General features: G+C 43.2%; 1 protein-coding gene across 2 annotated transcripts in view; it reads left to right on the forward strand.

The window, feature by feature from the left end:
* Window positions 1–884: 884 nt before the first annotated feature.
* Window positions 885–25,305, forward strand: part of LOC311242307 (CCR4-NOT transcription complex subunit 6) — a 40,709-nt gene continuing 16,288 nt past the window's right edge. Inside the window, exons 1-10 of one of the 2 annotated variants that reach the window (XM_084331250.1) lie at window positions 885–1,020; window positions 2,164–2,285; window positions 2,889–3,075; window positions 6,060–6,145; window positions 6,385–6,489; window positions 8,560–8,604; window positions 9,046–9,114; window positions 9,858–10,015; window positions 17,220–17,374; window positions 24,773–24,927. In XM_084331250.1, coding sequence (XP_084187376.1) covers window positions 2,174–2,285; window positions 2,889–3,075; window positions 6,060–6,145; window positions 6,385–6,489; window positions 8,560–8,604; window positions 9,046–9,114; window positions 9,858–10,015; window positions 17,220–17,374; window positions 24,773–24,927 — 1,072 coding nt within the window. In that variant the 5' untranslated portion in view covers window positions 885–1,020; window positions 2,164–2,173. The remainder of the gene's footprint in view (window positions 1,021–2,163; window positions 2,286–2,888; window positions 3,076–6,059; window positions 6,146–6,384; window positions 6,490–8,559; window positions 8,605–9,045; window positions 9,115–9,857; window positions 10,016–17,219; window positions 17,375–24,772; window positions 24,928–25,305) is intronic. The other variant, XM_084331251.1, reaches the window with a different exon arrangement.

The raw sequence follows: 25,305 nt of genomic DNA on the forward strand, positions 1-25,305 counted from the left end.
CCAAGCCTCTTCAACTCGTTCAAAACGCAGCGGCCCGCCTGATCTTAAACCTACCGAAGTCGGCCCATGTCACCCCACTTCTTAGGGACCTGCACTGGCTCCCCATTGCTGCACGTATCCGCTTCAAGGCCCTCGACCTAGCATACCGTGCGGCAAAGGGAACCGCTCCCGCCTACCTCCGGTCAATGGTCTCTAGTACACACCCTCAAGACCCCTACGCTCTGCATCTTCTGGCCGCCTCAGACCTACTCCTATCCAAGCTCCGGGAGGGTCATCAAAGAGAAGCCGCTTATTCTCAGTCCTTGCCCCACAATGGTGGAATGAACTACCCACCCCAGTTAGGACAGCCGAATCCCGTCCAATCTTTCGCCATCGACTAAAGACGCACTTCTTCAACCATTATCTGAAATTAAAAAAAAAATAAAAAAAAAATAACCCTAACTAACCTTACTGTCCTAATAAACTAACCTACACTGTAACACGCAACACTTTGATTAACATTGTTACTCAGCTGATAGAGTTGTACCCTTCCTGATGACTTGTCGTACAGAACTTGTAAGTCACTTTGGATAAAAGCGCCAGCTATAAATGACTAAATGTAAATGTAAATGTACTACTACTACTACTACTACTACTACTACTACTACTACTACTACTACTACTACTACTACTACTACAACAACAACAACAACATCGCTGGGCTCCTGTGGGCGGGGGCAGTATAATAAGACAGCCAATGCCGCCGCCATTGTGTGTTTCCCCCACGTGACTCATACAGGAAGTGAGTCAGAGTTGCGCAGTAGTCTCCCTTTGGAGGATCTCTGGTTCAACAACAGCTGGTTGGAGCGTCCTCCGCACGAGCGCTGTTATCATTGGCAGCAGCGGAGAGAACGAGCCTGACAGTCGCCATGATACAGCAGCGGAAACGGGACGTGAAGAAGTAGCGAGGAGCTGCTGGTAGAAAACAAAAGAGAACACGCACACACACACTCGTCCTCGCGATTTGGTATGCTCTTGCAGGTAAAAAGAAAAGGTATCCGGGTTGTTTTAGCGTTGTTTTAACATTTAACCAAAACATTGACAGCGTTTTATTAATTATTCCCCCCGAAGCGAGTCTTATTTTTGATAAGGAAGTCGGGTCAGCTTCTAAGAAATGAGGATGTGTTAGCATTTCGCTAGCGAGCTAAGCTACATAGCCTTGCTGTGCTGCTGCTGGGTGCATTGTGTGTTAGCTAGCTCACTTGCTAGCTGGCTAACGTTAGCTAAGCTAGCTAATGCGCTGTTTTCCTGTGGCCTAACGTTAATGCGCAAGTCTGTGTGTGTTGTTGGCATTATGTAAACAACAAAAGGTGCAATTTCTCTTCTCTATATTATTCTTTCGTATTTTTTTCACTTCACTGCCTGGTCCTGCGAGGTTAATAACGTCAGCTCAACTTAATTGACCCCATTTCACATTTTCTTTTTATGCTACGTTAGTTGGCTATCTTCTGCTAGTTAGCTGTGCCAGTTTAGCTCTAGCTATCCTCCACCTAATAATGTTGTGTTCAGAGACAGAGGCTAACTGCTAGGAAGCTACCAGCTACTCCAGATTTAGGCTATGCTAATGAGATAGCTAAAGTGGAAAAGAAAAATCCACCTTTTAACGTTACATTATTAGCAATCTAAGCCAGGTAGTTTTATGCTCTGCTATTTGGTGCATTTGATCCGTTGTCTGAGTTTGACTTGCAACATTATTGTTGTCGTTATGTCATGTTTACTGTATTATGTAACTAACTATGTGGATATCATTTATCAAAGGGAAGCTGATTGACTTGTTAATCGCACTGTGTCTTATTAACTAATTACGCATCTCATGTCGGCTTGATCTCGATGCCCCATTTGTTGACATTTTAATTGCTTAATTTTTAACGTCTCACTCACCCATGAATTCTCGGAAACTACTTTGTGATTCAAAGTTTGTGTAGTTGATGATTTTGGGAACACATGCAGGGCAACTCTTTACTGTAACTGGAATCAGTAACGTTATAGTTCCTGGCGTTCACCATTTCTGCTTAGGATTTTTAGGCAAAGATCACTTCAATCGCTTTGACACTACAACATGTAGTAAGCCGATGTTTCTCTTTAACGAATGAATGCATGGGTTATATGTGTTTATTCCCACAGTGTTACAGGAATGCCCAAGGAAAAATATGACCCGCCAGACCCCAGGCGGATGTACACAATTATGTCCAGCGAGGAGGCAGCCAACGGGAAGAAGTCATACTGGGCTGAGCTCGAAATCAGTGGTGAGAGAACTGGCAGGGAGCACATGGATCTTGTGTAGCAATCGACACTGAAAAGAGAGGCGCTCTTTATGACTGTATTTTCATGGGCCGTGCCATTCATCCTGTGTGAAGTTCCTGTACAGATGTTCACAGCAAAGTGTTTGAACTATTGAAAGTGCTCTCTCTGTGTTGTTGGCGTAGGGTTCAACCGACACGCCAACGCTTAAAACAGTTTTTGGCACCTGATCCAAAAACGTCCAACGTCCATCCCCTGGTTTTATTATGTTTTGATTCTAGTTTTGATGCCACTGCACGTTGTGGCATTAATAACCGTTGCCTTTTGAATACTTGATTTATGGTTTAAAAAAATCCACTGTGTGCACAGAGTGTAATTCATACACTCATACACTCTAGCTGTGGTGGTAATGTTCAAACGGCTCTTAACCCATTTAGACCTAAAATACATTATATAGCCTGCATAACACAAATGTGTTTACTGGTTTCAATGACGAATAAGTGAATGTAGGTGAAACGCTGAACTTACAACTCCTGCTTTGCATAGCCGTGTCACATGTGTGGCGAGGGAAGGAAGCTCATTGGTCTGTGCCCCCCCCCCCACCGCAGGTCGAGTCAGGAGTCTCAGCACAGCCCTATGGTCGCTGACTCACCTCACTGCCCTGCACCTCAGCGACAACTCCCTGTCGCGCATCCCACCCGACATTGCCAAACTACAGAACCTGGTGTACCTGGATCTCTCGTCCAATAAGATCAGGAGCCTGCCGTCGGAGCTCGGCAACATGGTGTCTCTCAGGTGAGTGAGCCGCCCGCCGGGGGCCGCGACTAGGGATGGCTACCGAATTGGGTACTTTTAAAGGTACCCACCTAGTGATGCACGATATATCGGCCGCCGATATAATATCGGCCGATATGGCCGTTTTTTTACACATCGGTATCGGTCCGATATCAAGATGGGGCCGATATTAAAAAAAAAAAAAAAAAAAAAAAACTTTTTCTTTTTTTACATGTTTTGGCCTTAAATAGTTTCAAAATATCAGTAATTTCTGAAAATAAGTTACAAAAGTAAAAAAAAATATGCGTTTTGGAAAATAGCTCTTTATTTGATTATCATAAAAAAGTGTTTTCTATACAGAGATATCGACATCGGTAAATATCGGTATCGGCCAGAACAGCAATATTAATATCGGTTATCGGTATCGGCCACAATTTTCACATCGGTGCATCACTATACCCACCGAATCACGTGAGATCCGTCGGTGCCAAATTATTTTTGACGACGTCAATGTTTCGTTTACAACGAAACCTGTGAAGTGCGCCCCACTTCAAAACGTTCACACGCACAATATACGCTCACCTAGGATTTGACTTGATTCAACAACAAAGCAGTCGGGGCCATGGCAAGCCGAAAGCGGTCGAACGTGTGGTTATTTGAAGTTTGTATTTATTTTTTTTCACAACTGAGGTAGGTAGATATAAAAAAAATTAGACTAAAGTACAGAAAAAGGGTACCATTGCGTACCGGTATCGATTCACAGGTATCGGTTCAAATGTGAAAGGTACCCAACCCTAGCCGCGACAAATCCCCAGCATTCACGTCAACTCCCCCATTCAGGGCTGGGCTTTGTTGCCCCCCCCCGGTGGAAAGGTGACACCATTCGCTTTTGTGGCAGGCAACCCAGATTTCCAAATTTGATATGCCATTCGATATCCTCCACCGGCATCCATAATGGCAGGGTAATTGAGTTATAGCCCGAGCGCACCATAGGTCCATTGGCGTTATTATGACGGCGGCTTCCACGTTGATGACGTGTGTGAGAAAAGTGAGGAGGATGGTTGAGAGCTGATCCTTGTTCTTGTACCTGCATATAATCCTTCTATGTACCTACTTATACACCTGTACACAACCCATGTAACTCTATGATGGCGTGTACACTAGGGCTGACCTTCGATTTTTTTTTGGAATTCGAAGCTTCAGGGCCGAGATTCGATTTTAACACTTTAACTGCCGAGGTTAAATTCATGATATACCATCCCTTGCCAGCTCTATTTGTCTATGGAGAAGTTCCCCTTCTTTGCAGGGCTATAACTTTTTAAATTCTATTGCTAGATTGCCATTATTAGGGCCCATTCAATGTCCTATATGTATTGTTCAGGGTGTATGAACGTTAAACTTTTTCATTCACATATTCATACTAAAATATGGTCTAAAGTATAAGTGTTTTCATCTCTTTCTGCAGCTTTCTCCAGAACGTGATTTATAGCCCCAAATGCATTATATTGATGATGAAATACAGTTTGATAGCGATCTGTGCCAGATAATAAATTTCAACTGGATGTGGTTCTGGAAGTTACTACACGTCATCTGATGTTGACCGGATGGGCGAGGGGGTGTTTATAATTCCGTGGGCAACGTTATACCATTCATCTAATGTGGGTCATATGTTGTTCATCATAGCAGTTTATATCGAACACGGTAATACTACACGCTAAAACTCACCCCAGTCTCCTCGGGCCGTTGGGCGATCAGCGTGGAGTAGACAGTTTTCCATTATGGGATGTCGAAATACCCGATCTATTTCCAGGTTGTATAATAGTATATACGTCCAAATCATGTTGTTTTTTCGAGTTATTTCCACCGATCGATGTTAACTGTGAGTGCCCGGACCACATATGGAGTGAGTCCTGCCGGGTTAAAGGATGACATCCGGTTTCGATCTGCCGATCGGCCACCAGATGGCGCTCTTGAACCGCTAGAGGATTGAGAGGAGATCAGAACTGTGTGTCAAGGCTGCAGAGGGGAAATATGATTCCGATCACAGATTTTTGAAATATTGATATCAAAGACGAGTTACAGCGTCCGCGGCAACTTGAGCATGACGAGTTACGGCGTTTTCTGCAGTTAAAGTGTTAATTCGAAGCTTCGAAATAAAAAAAATAACATATATTTTTTATATATATATATATATTTTTTTTTATGTTGTGGGACTTGTACATCACTTTGTTCAACTTTGTCAGTGCTGTAAAGTTTAAACCTTTTTAAATCTTAGACAAACTAAACACTTTGCTTTCATGAAATATTGTAAGCCGTCATTTGAGGCTTTATAAAAGCAGCACAATGAACACAAATCTGTCGGTGCCGAGTCCGACCTCATCTTAAATAACAAACGGCATCGAACGAAGCTTCGAAGTATTTAAGACAGCCCTAGTGTACACTAATGCTGTATATACCGTGTGTATATATACACGCCTGTCTGTACATACCTATATAATCCTATGTACCTACTTGTACACCTGCACATAACCATGTAACTGTATGATGGCGTGTACAATAATGCTGTATATACCGTATATAGATATTTATTCTTACCGTGTATATATATATGTCTGTACAAAAAATCCTTTTACATATCTGTAGATAGTGATACTATATCTGTACATATCCCTTACCTACTCTTGACCAGTATGACTAGTTACCATAGTGTCTTCATACCTGTATCACTGTACATATTAATACAACTCCGTCTGTACATACATCTGATTAGCACTATTACTCATTTATATATTTTATACCTAGTTTAATCACCTGTCCATTGTATATTTCATTTGCACTTTACTGTTACATTAGTTTTTCCGTTATATTGTACAATATATTTGATTCTAATCTTATATCCCCTCCCCCTTCTCCAATATCCCCTCCCCCCTTCTCCAATATCCCCTCCCCCCTTCTCCAATATCCCCTCCCCCCTTCTCTAATATCCCCTCCCCCCTTCTCAACAGGGAACTGCTTTTAAATAACAACCAGTTGCGGGTTCTGCCATTCGAATTGGGGAAACTGTTTCAGTTACAAACACTGGGGTTGAAAGGTGAGTGGCACGTTTAGTCTTTGTAACCATTGCCGGTCCCGTCTGCGTTTCCTCAAAGAGGGGGGCGTCATGTCGGGAGATTTTCGATCACTTGAAGCGAGAACCATGTAGAGTCGTTAAAGTGGCGTGCCTGTTCCACGTCCGCATGATCCTCGTTCCAAATGGCCCGAGAGAATCGCACACGCGTGTGTTTTTAGTGACTACTCAACGCGCTTTGCTCCCCCCCCCCCCCCCACCAGGAAACCCACTCGCACAAGAAATCATGAGCCTGTATCAGGAACCTGACGGCACGCGGCGACTGCTCAACTACCTGCTGGATAACCTGGCGGGGGCCATCAAGCGCAGTGAGTGTTCATTCTTCATTTTATTTAATTAGCCTGCCCTACTGTCTTGTCTGTCTGTGGAGGGTGTAGGCCACCACATGTTGCCCTACTGTCTGTTTTGGGAGGGTGTAGACTACCACATGCTGCCCTACTGTGGGTCTGGGGAGGGTGTAGAGTAGACTACCACATGCTGCCCTACTGTGGGTCTGAGGAGGGTGTAGACGACCACATGCTGCCCTAAACTACTGACTGTTTATCGAGGGTGTAGACGCCCACATGCTGCCCTACTGATGGTCTATGGAGGGTGTAGACGACCACATGCTGCCCTACTGTGGGTCTGAGGAGGGTGTAGACGACCACATGCTGCTCTACTGTGGGTCTGGGAAGGGTGTAGACTACCACATGATGCCCTACTGTCTGGTATCGCTGACAGGAATCGAGTTGACAGACATACACACACACACACAGTGCAGTCAGACATGCAAAGACTCTACTTGCAGTAGAGTAGAGAGAGCAGAGAATTGCGTTTGTGGCGATGTCTCGCCGATAATACGGTAGATATGAAAAGTATAATTTCTCCAGAGACAGTTGTGGTTCGATCTGGACCGGAGTCCGGACTTTGAGTGCTTGTGTTAGACCTACAGTATAATACTGCCAGCTGCTATAACAAAACCAAAAACTTTTTGCATTTGTTATTTCTTATTGTTTTTGTCATTATTGTTGTTGATATTGTGTTGTTGTTTGACTTTCTTTTATTAATAAAAATGTAAAAACACATCGGTATCGGCCGATATGGCTCATATCGTGATCGGGGCATCCCTAGTCTCTACGTCTGACGGGAGCTTGTATGGAACACGCCAGAAGAATTAATTTGCTAGTATTAAAAAGTCTCACATTGAACCTGTTGTAACCTGTTGAAACGTGTTGATCGCCTGTTAGTTGCGTTGGGCTCCAGCAGTCGTTACCGTGTGGGGTCCACCAGGAAGACTGGAGTGGCGTTCCGCAAGGAAGTTTAACTCCAAGTCAACGTTTGCAGTAACGCAACACCAGGGCTGCTCGATTAGGGCAAAAAATATATCTACTGTTATTTTGATTGATATTGAAACCATGATTATTAAACATCACAGCGTGACATCACACAAACGGCCCATCCATGCCAACCCGAGATGACAAATGGTAAATATGGAAGTATGTCAGGCACCGACCAGGACAGCGGCCAAACTCAGCTCTGCGCCGTCTACGTCAGCTTGAGGAGATTTAATGCGCAGTAAAAACTTTGGCCAGCTTTATTTAGGCGTCGCTGGTAGGAGCTCTGCAGACTTTCTGCAACCTTCGCGACCACTTTGGCGTCTTGAGTATAAATTAGGCATTAGAGTGGGGATAACATCACTATACAAAGGCTATAGTTAGTTATGCGTGCCGCCTATAATCGAGAGAAGTCGATGCCTCGTGCAATTATGTCAAGATTTACACAAAACAATACAATGGATAACATTACATGACTGACTGCGCGTCCTTGTTTGAATGTGCCGTTAGATTTTTCGTAATGACTCAACCAAGTAAAACATGAACTCGCACTTAGAAAATCATAATTTTGGTCACACATTTTGAGCCCCGTCATCACTGTCTACACAAACAAATGTTTTTTATGATTTGCTTTTGGTTTTTAAGAAAATTGTTTGTAAAGCTACTTTTGAAAACTACAAAGGTGAATAAATACAGTTTCTTTTCTGCTATTTTCTTTTAGAATACTGTTTGAGTCTTAATTTTTGTTAAGAATATAGGACAGGCATGTATAAGCATTATTCTTCAGTTTGTACCTTTCAGTCACTGTAAAATCAAATATTGTTAAATGATTGTGCATATTGTATTGTGTGAGATGACTGAATAAACGACTACTACTAGTAGTAGATTGTGCGCTCACTCAAATAACTTGCTTCTAGAGCCAATAGAGTCCCAAGGAACTCCCAAACTACACCTAGGTGATTACAACCAGGTGGTCGTTGGGTCTGTTCAATTCTAGCAATTTGTATAATTTCCTTAAGAGGACTATGTCCTTCTGCACTAATGTACTGTTATTTTTCCATGCAGGTTGGCAACCTGCATGGTCTCCTCCGCCGCCGTCGGTGTGTGAATGTGAGTGACTGGGTCAAATGTGAGGAACAAATTGTAAAGCGCTTTGGATACAAGCTGGTATACACAAGCTGGTATATAAATGCACCATTTAGGTAGGGTAGGGCATGATAAGCTTAGGCTTCTTCCTACTCTTTTTCGAACAGTGATATGTATATTTATTGTTGTTTATTCTTAGTTTTTATTTTAAATCATGTTCGAAATAAAAGATTAATTCATTCATTTACCATTTTAGTTCTATACTTATAACAAGCTGTAGTTACTAGTTAGTCTGAAGAGGATTTTGTTATGGGTGTGCAACTACACCAACAACATTCCCATAAGTTCTCAGGGAGATGACATGAATATATACATGATATTAAAACACAGCTTACTGTGTTAGCCGTGTTATGTCCCTGTGTTGTCATGACCTGTACTGAACCGTGTTTCTCCCCCTCCTCACAGTATCTACAGAGCAACCTCCTCCCCGGTCATGGATCTCACTCCTGGAGCCAGACAGAGCGCGGCCCTCAGGTAAGGCAGAAGAACTGTAGCGACTTAACATTTTATACCACTAGAACAATTCAGCTACTCTTGGGGAGTCCCAAGAGGACGTTCTGAAGAACTTACTTTATCGCTACAATAATTCTTCCAAGCATGAGAAATGAGCCACTTTGATTAGATTAGATTAAATGTATTGTCATTATACAGCACAAGTAAAGTACAAGGGAAATAAGTGTGGCATCCAACCAGAGTGCAAATGTAACCGTAAAGTGCAATAGTAATATACAATGTACAGGTGATTAAACTGGGTATAAAATATATAAATGAGTACCACTGAGTAATAGTGCTAATCAGATGTATGTACAGAGTTCGTTGTAGTATTAATATGTACATTGATACAGGTATAAAGACACTATGGTAGCAAGTCATACTGGCCAGCAGCACAACTAATAAGAGTATGTAAGGGATATGTACAGATATACAGTAGATGCATGTAGATATATAGATGCATGCTTCGCACAAGGTCCTTGAAGTGCTTAAAGTGCTTGATTTTTGACACACAAAAAAGTCAAGGCCTGGAACTCCTTGAAAACGGCCAATTTTTAACAAGGTGCTTTATTAAATGAAAATAGTGCAAGTACTTAAGTCCTTGAATTCCATTTTACAAATGTCTGTGGGAACCCTGTAGATATTCCTACGGTTGAATTTGTTTGGGGTAAAAACGTTATAGAATTCTTAAGAGAAAATTTCCACTTTTGCGTCTCCTCTCTCAGCGCTGTTCTCCGTCATGTGCTACAACGTGCTGTGTGACAAGTACGCCACGCGACAGCTGTACGGCTACTGCCCCTCATGGGCCCTGAGCTGGGAGTACAGGAAGAAGTCCATCATGCAGGAGATCCTGGGATGCAACGCAGACGTCATCAGCTTACAGGTACAGAGAGGGATGTGTGGACTTCAAACCCTTTCACTGCTACACACGACAAAGGGTTAACCCTTTCACCGTCACACTACAGAAGGAGGGGCGGCTGGGTGGTGCAGCGGACATTGCGCTCGTCACCAACGCAAGAGACACCGGGTTCGACTCCGGCTGTCGGCGTTGCCTCCGGCTTGGGCCGGCCGTCATACTAACTCACTTGGCAGTTAGCGGGTGGAAGTCGATGGGTGGTAATCTGGACGTGGTGGACAGCGACTCCTACAGGTCGGTTGGGGGGACGCCTGCACAGCAGAGACAGGAAAATGGCGGGGGTAGTGTGAGCCTCCCATACGTTACACCTCGCCAATGAGAGTCCGCGCTGGCAGGTGAAAAGATGTGACGGGCTGCAAGGCTTCTATCCTCCCTACGACCGGCCAGGGGGGGCGTATGCGAGCAACGTTCAAGACTGGAGGGGAGAATTGGCACAGCGAAATTGGGATGGGAGAAAAAGTGGATTAATTTTTTTTAAACTACTGTCACACAACAAAGGGTTAACATTTCACTGCCACATTACAAAAGGTTAACCCTTTCACTACCACACTACAGACGGTTAACGGTCTGTAGTGGAAGTGAAAGGGTTAAACCACTTTACTTTTAAACGATTTTTAAGTGTTCCCGTTAAAATCTTTCATCGACCGATCACTACACTGAGCGTCTAGGTCTGCAGCGATCTTTTATTGCCTTTATAAATAAATAATTGCATAACAACAATTTCTATTGTCTAAAGTAGTTAGTAGTACACACAGCATATCCCTCCCAGCTACACGTACACACAGCAGTGTTTCCCCTCTGATTTTTTTCAGGGGGGGTGGTAGGCCCCCCCCCCCCCGAAACTACTAGTGTTGTCGCAGGGCTTGTGTGTCACGGATACTTGGTGTCAACAGTGTCATCATAGACACACAGTACGGCGGTTGTTAGCATCGGTGCATTTCTCTACACTGAGCTGAAATTAAACGATTGCACATAAATTAGGTAAATAAATATGAACAATATTAACACTATGATCGCCGATGACGAGTTAAGACGTCATTCCTAGCCATGCTCATTCTGCCGAAGACGCCGTAACTCGTCTTTGATGTCAATATTTCAAAAATCTGTGATCGAAATCATATTTCCCCTCCGGAGCCCTGAGACACACTGCAAAGCTCCACTCAACTCTCTAGCGGTTCAAGAGCGCCATCTGGTGGCCGATCGGCAGATCGCCAACCGGAAATTACCCTTTGAACCGGAAGTGCTCATCCATATGTGGTCCGGGCACTCGCTATCGTTAGAGACTCCGTATTGACACAGTGAACATCGATCGGTGCAAATAACTCGAAAAAACAACATGATTTGGACGTATATACTATTATACAACCTGGAAATGGATCATCTGCCAGCGGTGTGAGGAAGCCACGGTAAGATTCAGCGTTATATTCTAACGTGTTCCATATAAACTGCTATGATGAACATATGACCCACTCTGGATGAATCATCTAACGCTGCCCACGGATTTATAAACGATCCCCCGCCCATCCTGTCATCATCAGATCATACGTAGAAACTTCTAGAAGCACATCCAGTTGACATTTTTTATCTCGCACAGATTCCTACCAAACTGTATTTGATCATCAATATAATGCATTTAGGGCTATAAATCACGTCCTGAAGAAAGCTGCAGAAAACGATAAAAACATTCTTATACTTTAGACCATATTTTAGTATGAATATGTGAATGAAAAAGTTTAACGTTGCTACACCCTGAACAATACATATAGGACATTGAATGGGCCATAATAATGGCAATTTAGCAATAGAATTTAAAAAGTTATAGCCCTGCAAAGAAGGGGAACTTCTCCATAGACAAATAGAGATGGCGAGGGATGGTAAATTATGAATTTAACCCATGGTGATCAAAGTGTTAACAATCGGTAACATTTAGATCAACTCAAAAAAGGCAACGAAAATATCATTTGACATTTTTATTAAGTTCCATTATTTGGAACTCTCAACCTAAAACCCCTTCCTATCTCAAACCGTTCCTACTACAATTTTTTTTTATGTTGCATGAGCATGTATACATTTATGTTTAACACTTTCAATGCCGGATCTCGGTGCACGATTTAGTGCTTCCTTGCCACCACCCACTTCAATGATAGTTTATGCGTGAGAGAGCTCTATGTCTTAAATTATGGGTCTAATCTTAAATTATGTGTCTAATCTGGCCGTCGTTTATCAATGACTTGTTTGCAGTCAACATTGTCAAAACATATTGTTTTTTAATCTGTTCATTTCCGTTTTATACCGGTTTGAAAAACTCGTTTTTGAAAGTTTCAGGAAAATATAAAGATTCTGTGATAATCGTCCTTTACTGGAATATTTTGGAATACACAAAAAACGTTGTCATTTTTCGGCCTATTTATGAATCGTTTTCAAATAAACGCTAGATTATCGATAGTATATGTGTATTTATGCACGCTAGAGAAGCGAGCTGAAAAATCGAATCTCTTATTTCCTGATCGCACACACACACAGGGCACATGCTGATATCGCTGTGAAAAAAGCTCTGATTATCCTAAGACTGGTCAAATAGATGTGTTTTCATGCAATCCATTCCAAAGGGGTGAAGTACCACAGGGAGACGATAGGGGGCGTTATTTTCCCAATGGAGCTCAGAGTTTGCAGCACTGACGTGAGACTAGATTGATGCAATATGAATTCAAATCGCTAATAAAAAAACAAATGAGATATCGCGTCGTTGGCAACGAACGGTCGACATGAACAAACTAGATATCGCGTCGTTGGCATTGATAGTGTTAAATATCAACAATATAGGTTCCCACGGTACCTGGAAAACATGGAATTAATTTTTTCATTTTTCAGGTATGGAAAAGTCATGGAAACTGAGCAAAAGTGAACACTTGCATGGAAATAGAAACAGTTGTCCTGGAAATTTTTATTGGATGATGTGTAAAATAGTAATAAAATGAAACTATTGAGCACAAAATTAAGATGAGTTTATAAAAACCCTTTACATGTGAACAGCGTTTACTGTAGATATAAATGGATGATCCCATGTTGTAGAGCATGTTCTTGGCATCCTATATTGGGTGTTGGAATTTGATGCAGGCAACTTGGTGATATGGACTTTAAAAAGTATTTTCGGATTGGTGGACTTCAGGAATAATAACGTTACTCGCGATCTCGATGGAAGGGTCAAATACATGCATTTCCCAGCCAACACGGGAGCCTTGACATTTACAGTGAAACTTCTTATGCAAGTTTATCCTCAAATGTAATTACTGTAGCTGTGTTTTAACTGTGTTGTAAACCTGGGTTTATCAACGTTAGTTAGTAAGCAGTGCAATCTTGCTAACTAGCTAGCAACTTCAGTTTGAGTTTGTTTTGGATTTTGTTAATGATGCAAGCACATGGAGTGCAATCTTGCTAGCCAACATTCAGTTTGCTAACTAACTAGCTACTAGCTAGTGTTGGCTAGCTTGCATTGCTAGCTAACTACCAATACATTTCCACATTAGGCTGTGACATTACTTCTATACTAGTTGACATGAAGTCTAGTCTTGATACATTTTGTAACATTCATTGTTATATCTACTTTTAGCTATTTTGTGATTTTTTGTTTTTTCTTAAAAAAGATTATACTACTAAATAGGAACATTTGGGGTGAGACATTTTTGAAAAATCATTGATCATGCCTAGACTGATTCTATACATCTATACTGTTAAGCTAAACTTACTAGTGGGGTTGCTGTACTGAGGAACCACAGGGAACCAGCCTTATGTTTTCCCTTTTAGGTTCATTAGTTTGATTTACAAAAGAGTAAGAGTAGGCATACTACCCCTTCTATGTAAGACTCATAATCTAATGAGACTAATAATAAAGGAAAGAGGGAGGAGGAAGAGAAGAGGAGGATAAGAGTAGAGGATAAGAGAGTAGAGGATGACAGAGGAAAAGGGAGAAGAGTGGAGAGGAGTTGAGAAGAGTAGGAAGAGAAGACGGCAGCGGACACGAGGGGAGGTGTGCAGAGAAGAGGACAGGATGAGATGGGAGAGGAGTGGAAGAGAGAACATATATCAATCCCAGTGCTCATGTGTTTCAAAGTTCCAGTTCAATAAATTGTTGTTCATCTACAGCTTGTTGCATTATTTCATGCATTGATATTATCAATAAGACATAATCTCTAAGCATTTACAATGTAGACTTGACTGGCACATCTTTTAAATCAAGTAAGTAGTCAGGTGTCCTAGGGGGTTGTGTGTGAGAGGGGAGGGGGGGGGGGAGTGGAAAGCTTCAGGGGCCTATAGATCATCACTTAATATGGTACCTGGAAAATCAGGAGGTAGCATGGAAAAAAATGTCATGGCAAGCGTGGGAACCCATCCTCCGTAAATACTATCCAACTCCTCTGACCTCATCTGGTCTTTCCAAAGACCAGAGATTGGACGCGAACTCACACACAGAAAGGGAGAATGCCCCCCCTTACCCAGTCCCCACTAATGGACCTCTGCTGTTTTCTCTATGCCTCTGATCAGTGTTAGCTTAGCTTAGCTTAGTTAGCATAAGCAGCTAACGTTAGTTTAGGTATTTAACACAACGTGGGCATAAAGGAATGGCGAGAATGCAAAGCATGTTAGATACATTTGACCCGTTGCGGGGGGGAAAAGCAGGGACTTATTTCGCGTTGCGACCAAATAGGCGCACTCTGGAGCCCTGCTGTAACGTCTTCATACACAGGCGTTTCACGTGCTACTGCTGTTGTTGACTCTGCCAGATGGATTGTTTTCACCTCTCACGGGAAGATTTTGCGCAAATCCAGGGGCAGGCCGCCCCGCCAAGGCAATGGTAGGGGAAACACTGCAGCATATCCCTCCCAGCTACACGTACACACAGCCACCTCGCATATCCCTCCCAGCTACACGTACATACAGCCACCTCCCATATCCCTCCCAGCTACACCTACACACAGCCACCTCCCATATCCCTCCCAGCTACACGTACACACAGCCACCTCCCATATCCCTCCCAGCTACACCTACACACAGCCACCTCCCATATCCCTCCCAGCTACACCTACACACAGCCACCTCCCATATCCCTCCCAGCTACACGTACACACAGCCACCTCCCATATCCCTCCCAGCTACACGTACACACAGCCACCTCCCATATCCCTCCCAGCTACACGTACACACAGCCACCTCCCATATCCCTCCCAGCTACACCTACACACAGCCACCTCCCATATCCCTCCCTGCTACACGTACACACAGCCACACGTACACACAGCCACCTCCCATATCCCTCCCTGCTACACCTACACACAGCCACCTCCCATATCCCTCCCTGCTACACCTACACACAGCCACCTCCCATATCCCTCCCTGCTACACCTACACTGCAGCCACCTCCCATATCCCTCCCTGCTACACGTACACACAGCCACACGTACACACAGCCACCTCCCATATCCCTCCCTGCTACACCTACACACAGCCACCTCCCATATCCCTCCCTGCTACACCTACACACAGCCACCTCCCATATCCCTCCCTGCTACACCTACACACAGCCACCTCGCCTATCCCTCCCTGCTACACGTACACACAGCATATCCCTCCCAGCTACACGTACACACAGCATATCCCTCCCAGCTACACGTACACACAGCATATCCCTCCCAGCTACACGTACACACAGCATATCCCTCCCAGCTACACCTACACTGCAGCCACCTCGCATATATGCATTTCTGCCCGTTGTGCAGCACCCGCCGGAGCAGTTTGGGGGTTCGGTGCCTTGCCCAATGGCACTCTGCGGTTGGTACTGTGTAGACAAACAAAGCTACCCTTCAGTCACCAGCTCCCGGCTGGAATGCACCCCCCACGTCGCTCCCTCTTACATTGTAATTATAGCGCTTGTGAACTTCAAAAAGGGTTTGCATGCAGACTGAAACGGTGTGTAACCTCTCCGTGACCTCTCTTCCACCTAGATCTAGGCTTTCGGAGCAGGCAGCTTGAGCTCGGCCTTAAGTAATGAACTTGTGGATGATGGGATATACATTTTGACCAGTTTGCAAACTTATTTTATTTATTTTGAAACTTAACATGGAAGAGTTGGAATTCTAAAGAAGGAAGATCATGGTATAAGATATTTATTTTATTCATCCCTTGGGGGAATCCGGGCAGCATGTGGGAGGTACAGGTATGGGCAGGGTAATGGTAGAAAGACATAAATCTTGGCAATACAATTGGATGTGAATATATAAATCTGAGGGGAAAATTAACTGTGTAAACAAAGGTGCAGGTGATATATAATATAGGCAATAAAGAATTGTTGGCGCAGTATACACAAGGTACCCTAACTGGCATGATATACGTTGTTGGTCCGTGCACGTTGCTATTGGCTCATATAATTGCCATCACTCGATTGTTCAGTTATTGCAGGAGCCCTACTGGTGACCTTTGTGCATTGCACCCTATAGTGTGAGAAACAGGACGCTTCATAACACCACCATCACGTGATCCTCTTCAGTGTGTGGTAGGGGTGGGGATCACCACAGGCCCCGCGATGCCATATTATCACCACACTGGAGTCACCATATTGGAATATCGCTGTATTTTGATGCGTTACTTTTTTTTTCACCGTCGAATTATGTCCCCAATGGAAAACTTTGTCAACATCAGCAGTAAAAAGAAAAAAGAAGAAAAAAATTTAATAATTCTAATACGATTTTTTGTCTGTTCACCTCACGCCAATAATTTTTATTGCAGCAAAATGGGATTGTCAAGCAAAAGAAAATGTATTTGAATAAATACTGTGTAAATCGTTATATCTGCGCGCAAAAGTATTGCGATATATCCGCTGTATCCACCCCCCCCCCCCCCACCCCAGATGTGTCGGGGAAAATAACTCATGTGTGTGTCACCAGCTGGAGGCTCTGATTCTATCCTGTAATGAGATTACTGAACCCCATCACTTTCCAATTAGTGTCCGTAATGTTCCAACCGCCGCTGAAAGGAGTGATGTCTTCTGGGTAGAAACCGGGTGGGGTTTTCTGAATGTGCCTCTCGTCGCTGTGGGGCCGCTTTACCTGCGCGGTGACAAACTGCCCTCCTACCAGCTCTAATCTCTTTGCCGCCGATTTGTTGTTGTCACCGACAGGAAGTGGAGACGGAGCAGTACTACAGCTTCTTCCTGCCCGAGCTGAAGGAGCAGGGTTACGAGGGCTTCTTCAGTCCAAAGTCCCGGGCCAGGACCATGTCCGAGTTGGACCGTAAGCACGTGGACGGATGTGCAGTTTTCTACAGGACGGAAAAGTAGGAACAGCTTGTTTTTTTTTCTCTCTCTCTTCTCCTCACATTTGATATGAAATTACCATGGAAACTAATGAATGATTAACTGAGGCCTGACCCGACTCCAAACAAAACGGTTGAAACGCCTAGTTTCAGTTCCGTTCGCACTCTTCCTAAAAGAAAATTCAACAAAATACAGATGTGCATCCTTTCAAATTACCAATGAGATGTTTTTATTTCGGTTGCACATGTTAATAAAATAATGTATTCCTTTATTGAGCCCTTGGGGAAATTCAGGCATCATAGCAGCATGGGGGAGAGGAGGTACAGGGCAGGGTAATGGGGGAGAGGGGAGGTACAGGGCAGGGTAATGGTAGCAAGACATAAATACAGGCAATAATATGTATGTGTATCTTCCAGTATGTTATGGACTATAGCTGTTGTGAAGTCATGCCTAGTTTATCTTTCTTGTACTAGAAAGCATATAATGCTTATGCTGAATAATTGATACTAGAAAGCATATAATGCTTATGCAGAATAATTGATACTAGAAAGCATATAATGCTTATACAGAATAATTGATTTAAGCACATGTGTATAAATGCTAGCCACTGCATTACCGGTATATGCCCTTTGTGAATATCGAGGCAACAAATCAATGCCGGTGACGTGCATCAATAGTGGGGGTCTGCCGATGACTGGTCGCAGGGCGAGAGGCGATTTGTCATTGAATAGTGGCTGATCATCACTAAATCACAACCAGGGAGCTGTGTCACTGCCCCATAGTGTGTGGCCCACTGGACATGTGCTACACGTGCACTCGACGGAAACCTTTTCACAACAGCGATCCAGCTTTTGGTGCCAGACTGGGGAGGATACAGGCTATACCAGGGTTTGAAATTAACGGGGGCTTGGGGCAAAATGCACTCGAAAATTTACCAAATGCCCTCGAAAATCAGTTAAGGGGGGCAAGAAAAGCCCCAGACAGTTTAAATGCTCTAGTGCGAGCATTTCACTCGTATTTGCCCCTAATAATGTGTGTGCGAACCGGAAAAATCATTTACTCGCAGTGTGCGAGTGAAGATTACAAGCTCCGCTGTTAATAGTTCAGAAACTACAAGTCCCACAAGGCGCATAAACGTCCAATCACAGTAGAGTTTCCTGCGGTGACGGGGCTGGTTTCATGAGAGAAATGAAACTATAAACACAGTACGCGCTGGAACAGAATGTCGCCAAGTTATATATTCAGAATCAGACAACGCTAAAGATTCACCCAGCCATGAAGCCCATTCATTTTTATTTTGAGCAAAAGAGAGACTAGGAGAAAGAGGAATCGAGGCAGCTAATGTTACTGAGGCGGATAACGTTAGCGAAGTTAGCACACGCACACTGTCTGTGGGCCAGCCAGTGACTTTGGTGGTGTGACGGGTGTGTGCTATTGCACAGATGTGTGTCCCGTTCCCGTTTGCACACGCACATACACACGCACATAGTAAGCCATCACTGGGGAACGCCAGAGGAAAGGGGGGCTGAGAATATCTGTCTCGCTCTCTCTCCCTCTCCCTCTCTAGTCTCTACATCTCTCTCTCCTGAACCTATTTCATTCAAAAGGAAGACATTGATGGACAGTAGCTATACGTATAAATAGTGATGCACCGATGTGAAAATTGTGGCAGATACCGATATTAATATTGCTGTTCTGGCCGATACCGATGTCGATATCTGTATAGAAAACACTTTTTTATGATAATCATAAAGAGCTATTTTCCCAAAGCATTTTTTTTTTTTTTTTTTTTTATACTTTTGTAACTTATTTTCAGAAAATGACTGATATTTTGAAACTTTAAGGCCAAAACATGTAAAAATAAAAGATAAAGAAAAAAATAAGAAAAAATATATATATATTTTTTCATATCGGCCCTATCTTGATATCGGACCGATACCGACGTGTAAAAAAAAAAAACTGCCATATCCGCCATCCGCCGATATTATATCGGCGGCCGATATATCGTGCATCTCTACGTATATAGCTCAGTTGTAGCTGTAACAGAATCATTGTATTAACTATTAACACTTTGAGCACCAGCCGTGTTTTCCTTTTTCCCCCCTTGAATGCCACCATCCACGGCCAATGTTAACGTTAATATCGCCTAATCTATGTTTTAATTTATGGCTGTGTCTAATCTGCCCGTCGCTTATCAAAGAATCATTTTCCAGTCAACATTGTCAAGGCAGATTGTATTTTTATCGCTTCATTTCCGTTTGATAGCATTTTGAAAATCACCCGTTTTCGGGGAAAAAACAACCCATGCCTATGATAATCGCCTTTTACTGGAATATTCCAGAACGTTGTCATTTGTCGGCCTATTTATGAATCGTTTTCAAATAAACTCTAGATGATCGAGTATATGTGTGCACACGCATGCTTGTGCCGTGCGCTAATAATCGCTGCTCTTATTTCCTCATGGCTTTTACAGTCGAAACAGCCATATCACATAAACGTTTATTCCAATTTCCGATCGCCATTCGAAAAAATCGATAATTGTATTGATCCATCGTGTGTACAGTATAACCCATATTCGCTGTGGCTCAGAGGCTCCAGAATGAACTCTGGTAGACCCTGGCTGCATCAGTGAGAAGTAAAATGTGGAGTCAGAAATCCGTTCTCCCATTTACTTTCATTGAGTCTATTCCAAAAGGGTGATTTACCATCTGGGAGACGATAGGCGGCGCTTTTTTCACATCTGAGCGCCGGCGGTCCCTGGATCTCCAACGGTAGGCTCGCGTGATGCAATATGATTTCAGATCGCTAATAAATAAAAAAAAATTATAAAAAAAAAAACGAGAATACTCGTGACGTGGCATTCAACGGTCGGGGCGTAAACCCGAGAAAAGCCGTGAGTGGCATACAAAGTGTTAATTAACTATTATTCACTAGCGTTTCAATTATAATGAATTAAATAATTGTATAAAGAATTTTCCATGTTCTGTCATGCCTTTCCTATCTGTATCAAAGTCAAAATGTTGGTATCGTGACAAGACTACAACATACAAAAGCAGCTTGACAACCGATATCCTTTGCGTCTAGGCATGGGCCAATTTGTGATTTTGGTGGTATGTGCTATTTGCACAGATGTTTATCCCTTAGTATGCACAGGCACAGTATAATATGCATGTAATAAATAGTTTAATAAACTCTTGTGTTACTTGAACAATTTTCACTGTGCTCCTAAATTTGTGTGCTCCTACATTTTTATTTAAATTTTATTTAGGAGCACATGTGCTCCTTGGGAAAAAGGTTAGCGTAGAGCCCTATATATGGAGACATTAACATTACGTTATCAAACATGGGGACGAAGACTGTAAAAAGAAAATGTTAATTTTCATCATAAAAATTCTGTGCCCCCGAAATACAAAAAAAGCCCCCGAAAATCAATTTAAGGGGGGCAAAAAAAGCCCTGGATTTTCTTTTCTAACCCTGGGCTATACTGTGTGTAATGTGAGCTTTATAGCCAGACTGGGGAGGATACAGGCTATACTGTGTGTAATGTGAGCTTTATAGCCAGACTGGGGAGGATACAGGCTATACTGTGTGTAAATGTGAGCTTTATAGCCAGTAGGGCTGCAACTAATGACTATTTTGGTAGTCGACTAATCTGTCTTATTTTTTCGATTAGTCGACTAATCGAAAAACAATTATATACATTTTTTTTCTTTTGCACTACCTATCTTTGTGAAAGTGGCTTCTCAGCTCTGGTCCAGCTGAAGACAGAGCAGAGGAACAGATTGGACATTGAGCATGACCTCAGAGTTGCTTTGAGACTCTTGTCAGGACCAAACAACATCCCCAGTTATCCCATTAGTTCCCCCAAACTTAGGAGGATACGGGCTATACTGTGTGTAAATGTGAGCTTTATAGCCAGACTGGGGAGGATACGGACTATACTGTGTGTAAATGTGAGCTTTATAGCCAGACTGGGGAGGATACGGACTATACTGTGTGTAAATGTGAGCTTTATAGCCAGACTGGGTAGAGTACGGGCTATACTGTGTGTACATGGGAGCTTTATAGCCATACGGCCAAATGATTAATTCATAACATTTGTTGGCCTCATTATGTGGCGCAAAGCATCCATAACCTGTTGAACCCTAGCCATATTTTCAAAAGATTCGCCTAAAAGTACATAAGATGACACTTAAATTCATTGCTAAACAAACGTAGTGCTGGAAATACACACTTTGACTGCTGTTTTGATGGGGTTAGGGACTTTGCTTTTGGCTACATTTGAAAAGGAAACGCAACATCACTTAATACGGACTGTATTGATCTATTTGTGCAGCGTTAAATAAATCTGGGCCCGGTAAAGGGGTTAAAGGTCCTGTAAGTGGTATTTATTTTAAGTGTTTAAATAGCTCTACATTCCAATAGCAATCAGTGTTTGGTCAGTAACATGGGTCTCCCAGTCCCTCCATTCTGCAGTAAACGCAAAATACATTATCCCTTCCCACTTTATCCAACCAGGAGAGAGAACCCTAGATATATTTTTTAATTTATTTCAAGAAATCTTGCCAAACCAAATTTGCTGACAGATTATTTGACTTCAAGCACGTATTTGTTTTAAATTTTTTATTTTTCTCAGACCATTTTTGCAGTGTGGAGTTCTCTCTCCTGATTGGATAAAGTGAGAACAGGATACCAGATAAATGTATTTAGTTTTTACTGCAGAGCGGTGGGACTGGGAGACCCATGTTACTGACCAAACACTCTTATCAGTGATGGCTGTCGGGAGTGTAGAGCTATTATTTTAACAAAGAAAATGCCACTTGCAGCACCTTCTTTAAGTTTGACGTGCCTATCGCCCCATGAACATGAGCACGTACATCCATGGCGGCGCCAGCTGGGAAGCTCCTCCCACTGAGGGGGTCGTCGTCCTCATTGGCTCTAGTGTGCTACATGGAAAGCAGCATGTTCGGGAGACTTATCTTTTTGTGCATGGCTTTAGTTAGCGTTTGTTTAAAAAGAGGGGGGGGAAGCAGATGTATACAAGCGGAAACATCTGAAGACTCGTTTAAAACAACAAACAAACAACCTCTCAATACTGTTGTGATTTAACTGGAACCCCTCTATCTGGTGCTTGTTTGCTCTGCCTCGTTCAAAACAACAAACGCAAACCTCTCAATACTGTTGTGATTTAACTGGAACCCCTCTATCTGGTGCCTGTTTGCTCTGCCTCGTTCAAAACAACAAACGCAAACCTCTCAATACTGTTGTGATTTAACTGGAACCCCTCTATCAAGACACTTAACCCCTAATTGCTCCCGATGAGCAGGTTGGCAGCATGGTTGCCTCCGCCGTCGGTGTGAGTGAATGGGTGAAATGTGAGGAACGAATATTGTAAAGTGCTTTGGATAAAAGCTGTTATATAAATGCACCATTTACCATTTTAATGGAGAGTTACCAGATAAAGAGGCGGTGCCAGTTAATCATAACACGTTAAATCATAACACCGGTGCTGCACCACCACCACTGCTGGACGAGGGAAGATAAGAGCCCCTGAAATGAAGTGCTTTGGAGGAATGGGTGGTTTCCACGCTCGATACGCATAGGTCAAGGCAATGCAGATGATTAGAACTCGAACCAGAAGCCGTCGGTGTGATGTAGTAAACAGTCATTTCAGGTCCCTCAGTAGAACAAACGTCTTCCCGAGTCCCGGCCGTCGTACGTCAGGCACGGCTCTAAGTGAGCGTTTGACATAATGTATGGTTTTGAGGTCTTGAGTGAGCGTTCAGCATATTGTAGGGTTTGAGGTCTTGAGTGAGCGTTCAACAATAATGCAGGGTTTGAGGTTCTGCAAAAAAAGAGGACGATTTTAAATGATTTGGGGTAGAGTTTATTTATTAAGGCTATTTTACCAAGTTAAGAATTTACTAACTACAACAACTGGGTTGAGCGAGGGCTAGAAGATGGTGCCCCCCCCCCCCCACACACACACGTGCAAATGGTGACGACTATGAAGTGCCACCTCTGCCTGATTTTCCGATCACTGTTCCCTTTGTAATTTGGCTCTTCTCATTCAGCTCAGCAACTGGCTAAACATGCCTGATGTAGCTAGGACACTATGTGCTGCTGCACTGTGGGGGGTGAATGGTTTACAATTCCATGGCACGGAGTGAGACGTTTCACAGAGGAGCCCATGTGATAGATAGATTGATTGCAGACTACACCGCTTATTAAGGTCGGCGTACATCGGGTGCAGGCGTAAGTGAGCGTTTGACATAATGTATGTTTTGAGGTCTTAAGTGAGCGTTTGACATAATGTATGGTTTGAGGTCTTAAGTGAGCGTTTGACATAATGTATGGTTTGAGGTCTTAAGTGAGCGTTTGACATAATGCAGGGTTTGAGGTGCGCAAAGAGAGAGGAACGTTGGACGTTAGTTGAGAGATTGACACTTTTAAACGTCCATATTCTCCACCTCGAGTGCAGTAACTGCTGGGAGACTCACTGATCCCTGTGCCGAACTCCAAGCTTGGACCTGGTAGTAAGGGGATGGGCACAAGTCATGTTTCCCCAGATCGAGTACTCTCATGAATTACTCTCCAGTAGTGCTCCAGTACTTGTTTAGGAACATTTATTTTTAGAACGCAGCAGTAATAGCGAGAGATTGCGCGGAGTCGCACACATCTACAGATTTTTTATTTTGTCTCACTCCGCGGACATAACAATGCACAGCAATATAACCAATGCTTAATGTGTATCGTCAGTCAAAACGCTCGGTTACCATTTGTAATAATTACATCACCTCCACTCTGTCTGCAGCAGGTCTCTCCGCTCATGCATAATATTAGTCTATGAACGCAATTCCAATTGTCCACTGTTTTTATCTTTTAGTTAACGCTAAGCTGGCTGTATTCCAACGCAACAACCTCATGCTCTACAGCTGACCAGTGTTGTCTTCCTTCCACTCTCGCTCCTTGTGCGATTTCAGAGCAAACGTTCTGTTTCAGTGGCACAAACGAGCACTTTTGGTGATTTGGTGTTAAAAATTTTTTTTATACTTTTCTTCCACTCTTTGTTCCACCTTCACCCTCCTTTCTCCACCCTCCTTTCTCCATCTCTTCCTCCTCATACTTTTTGTCTTTAATATCCTTCGCTAATAATTCCAGTATATTACCGTCACTTATTTGATCATTTCTTTGCTCGCTTATTGTCCGTCTTGTTTGTTCAAGGTGATCAGTTTTTATTTATTTAATTTTAATTTTTTAACTTATTTCTCTCTTCCATCATCGCAAAGAAGGAAAACTGCAAGGATGCAAATTAATGCAAATACCTCTCGGCACGAGGCCTTCCACTCTCTTGTGTCATGGTCTGACTGAAGGTAAATAAAATAACTGCACCGCGCCTCTTCCCTCTCGTCCTCCAGGTTCAGCGTGGTGCAGAAGCACACCGTGGAGTTCAACCAGCTGGCCATGGCCAACTCCGAGGGCTCAGAAGCCATGCTGAACAGGGTGATGACCAAGGACAACATCGGCGTGGCTGTCCTGCTGGAGGTCCGCAAGGAGATGATGGAGCTCTCCTGTGAGTATGACCCCCGCGCTGCAATGACGTCTGCAGGCCGTAGAACAAAGTAACACCTCTGTACGATGGTTGTTTACCTGCCACGACACGGACCCAGAGGGCGCCGGCCTGCAATAGCGAATGTCCCCGACTGACTGACTGACTGACGGCTTGGAGTGGACTACTATTGTTTTTGTTTTTTTGTGGGTTAGCCAGTCACAATGTAGCTGCAGGCAGTCGAGAACATTATGTATGTACAGTATGCATCTCTGTCTCCACAAAAGCAGACCAATATCTGACTGTTGCCATCAAGATTCCATTCAAGATGATTTATTGTCATGTGCCTGTTATTTAACTCTTTTATCGACTTGAACGTAATACCTTATCTACTTGAAATGT

The sequence above is a fragment of the Notolepis coatsorum genome (assembly GCF_963971535.1).
Source record: "Notolepis coatsorum genome assembly, chromosome: 16".
Lineage (NCBI taxonomy): Eukaryota > Metazoa > Chordata > Actinopteri > Aulopiformes > Paralepididae > Notolepis > Notolepis coatsorum.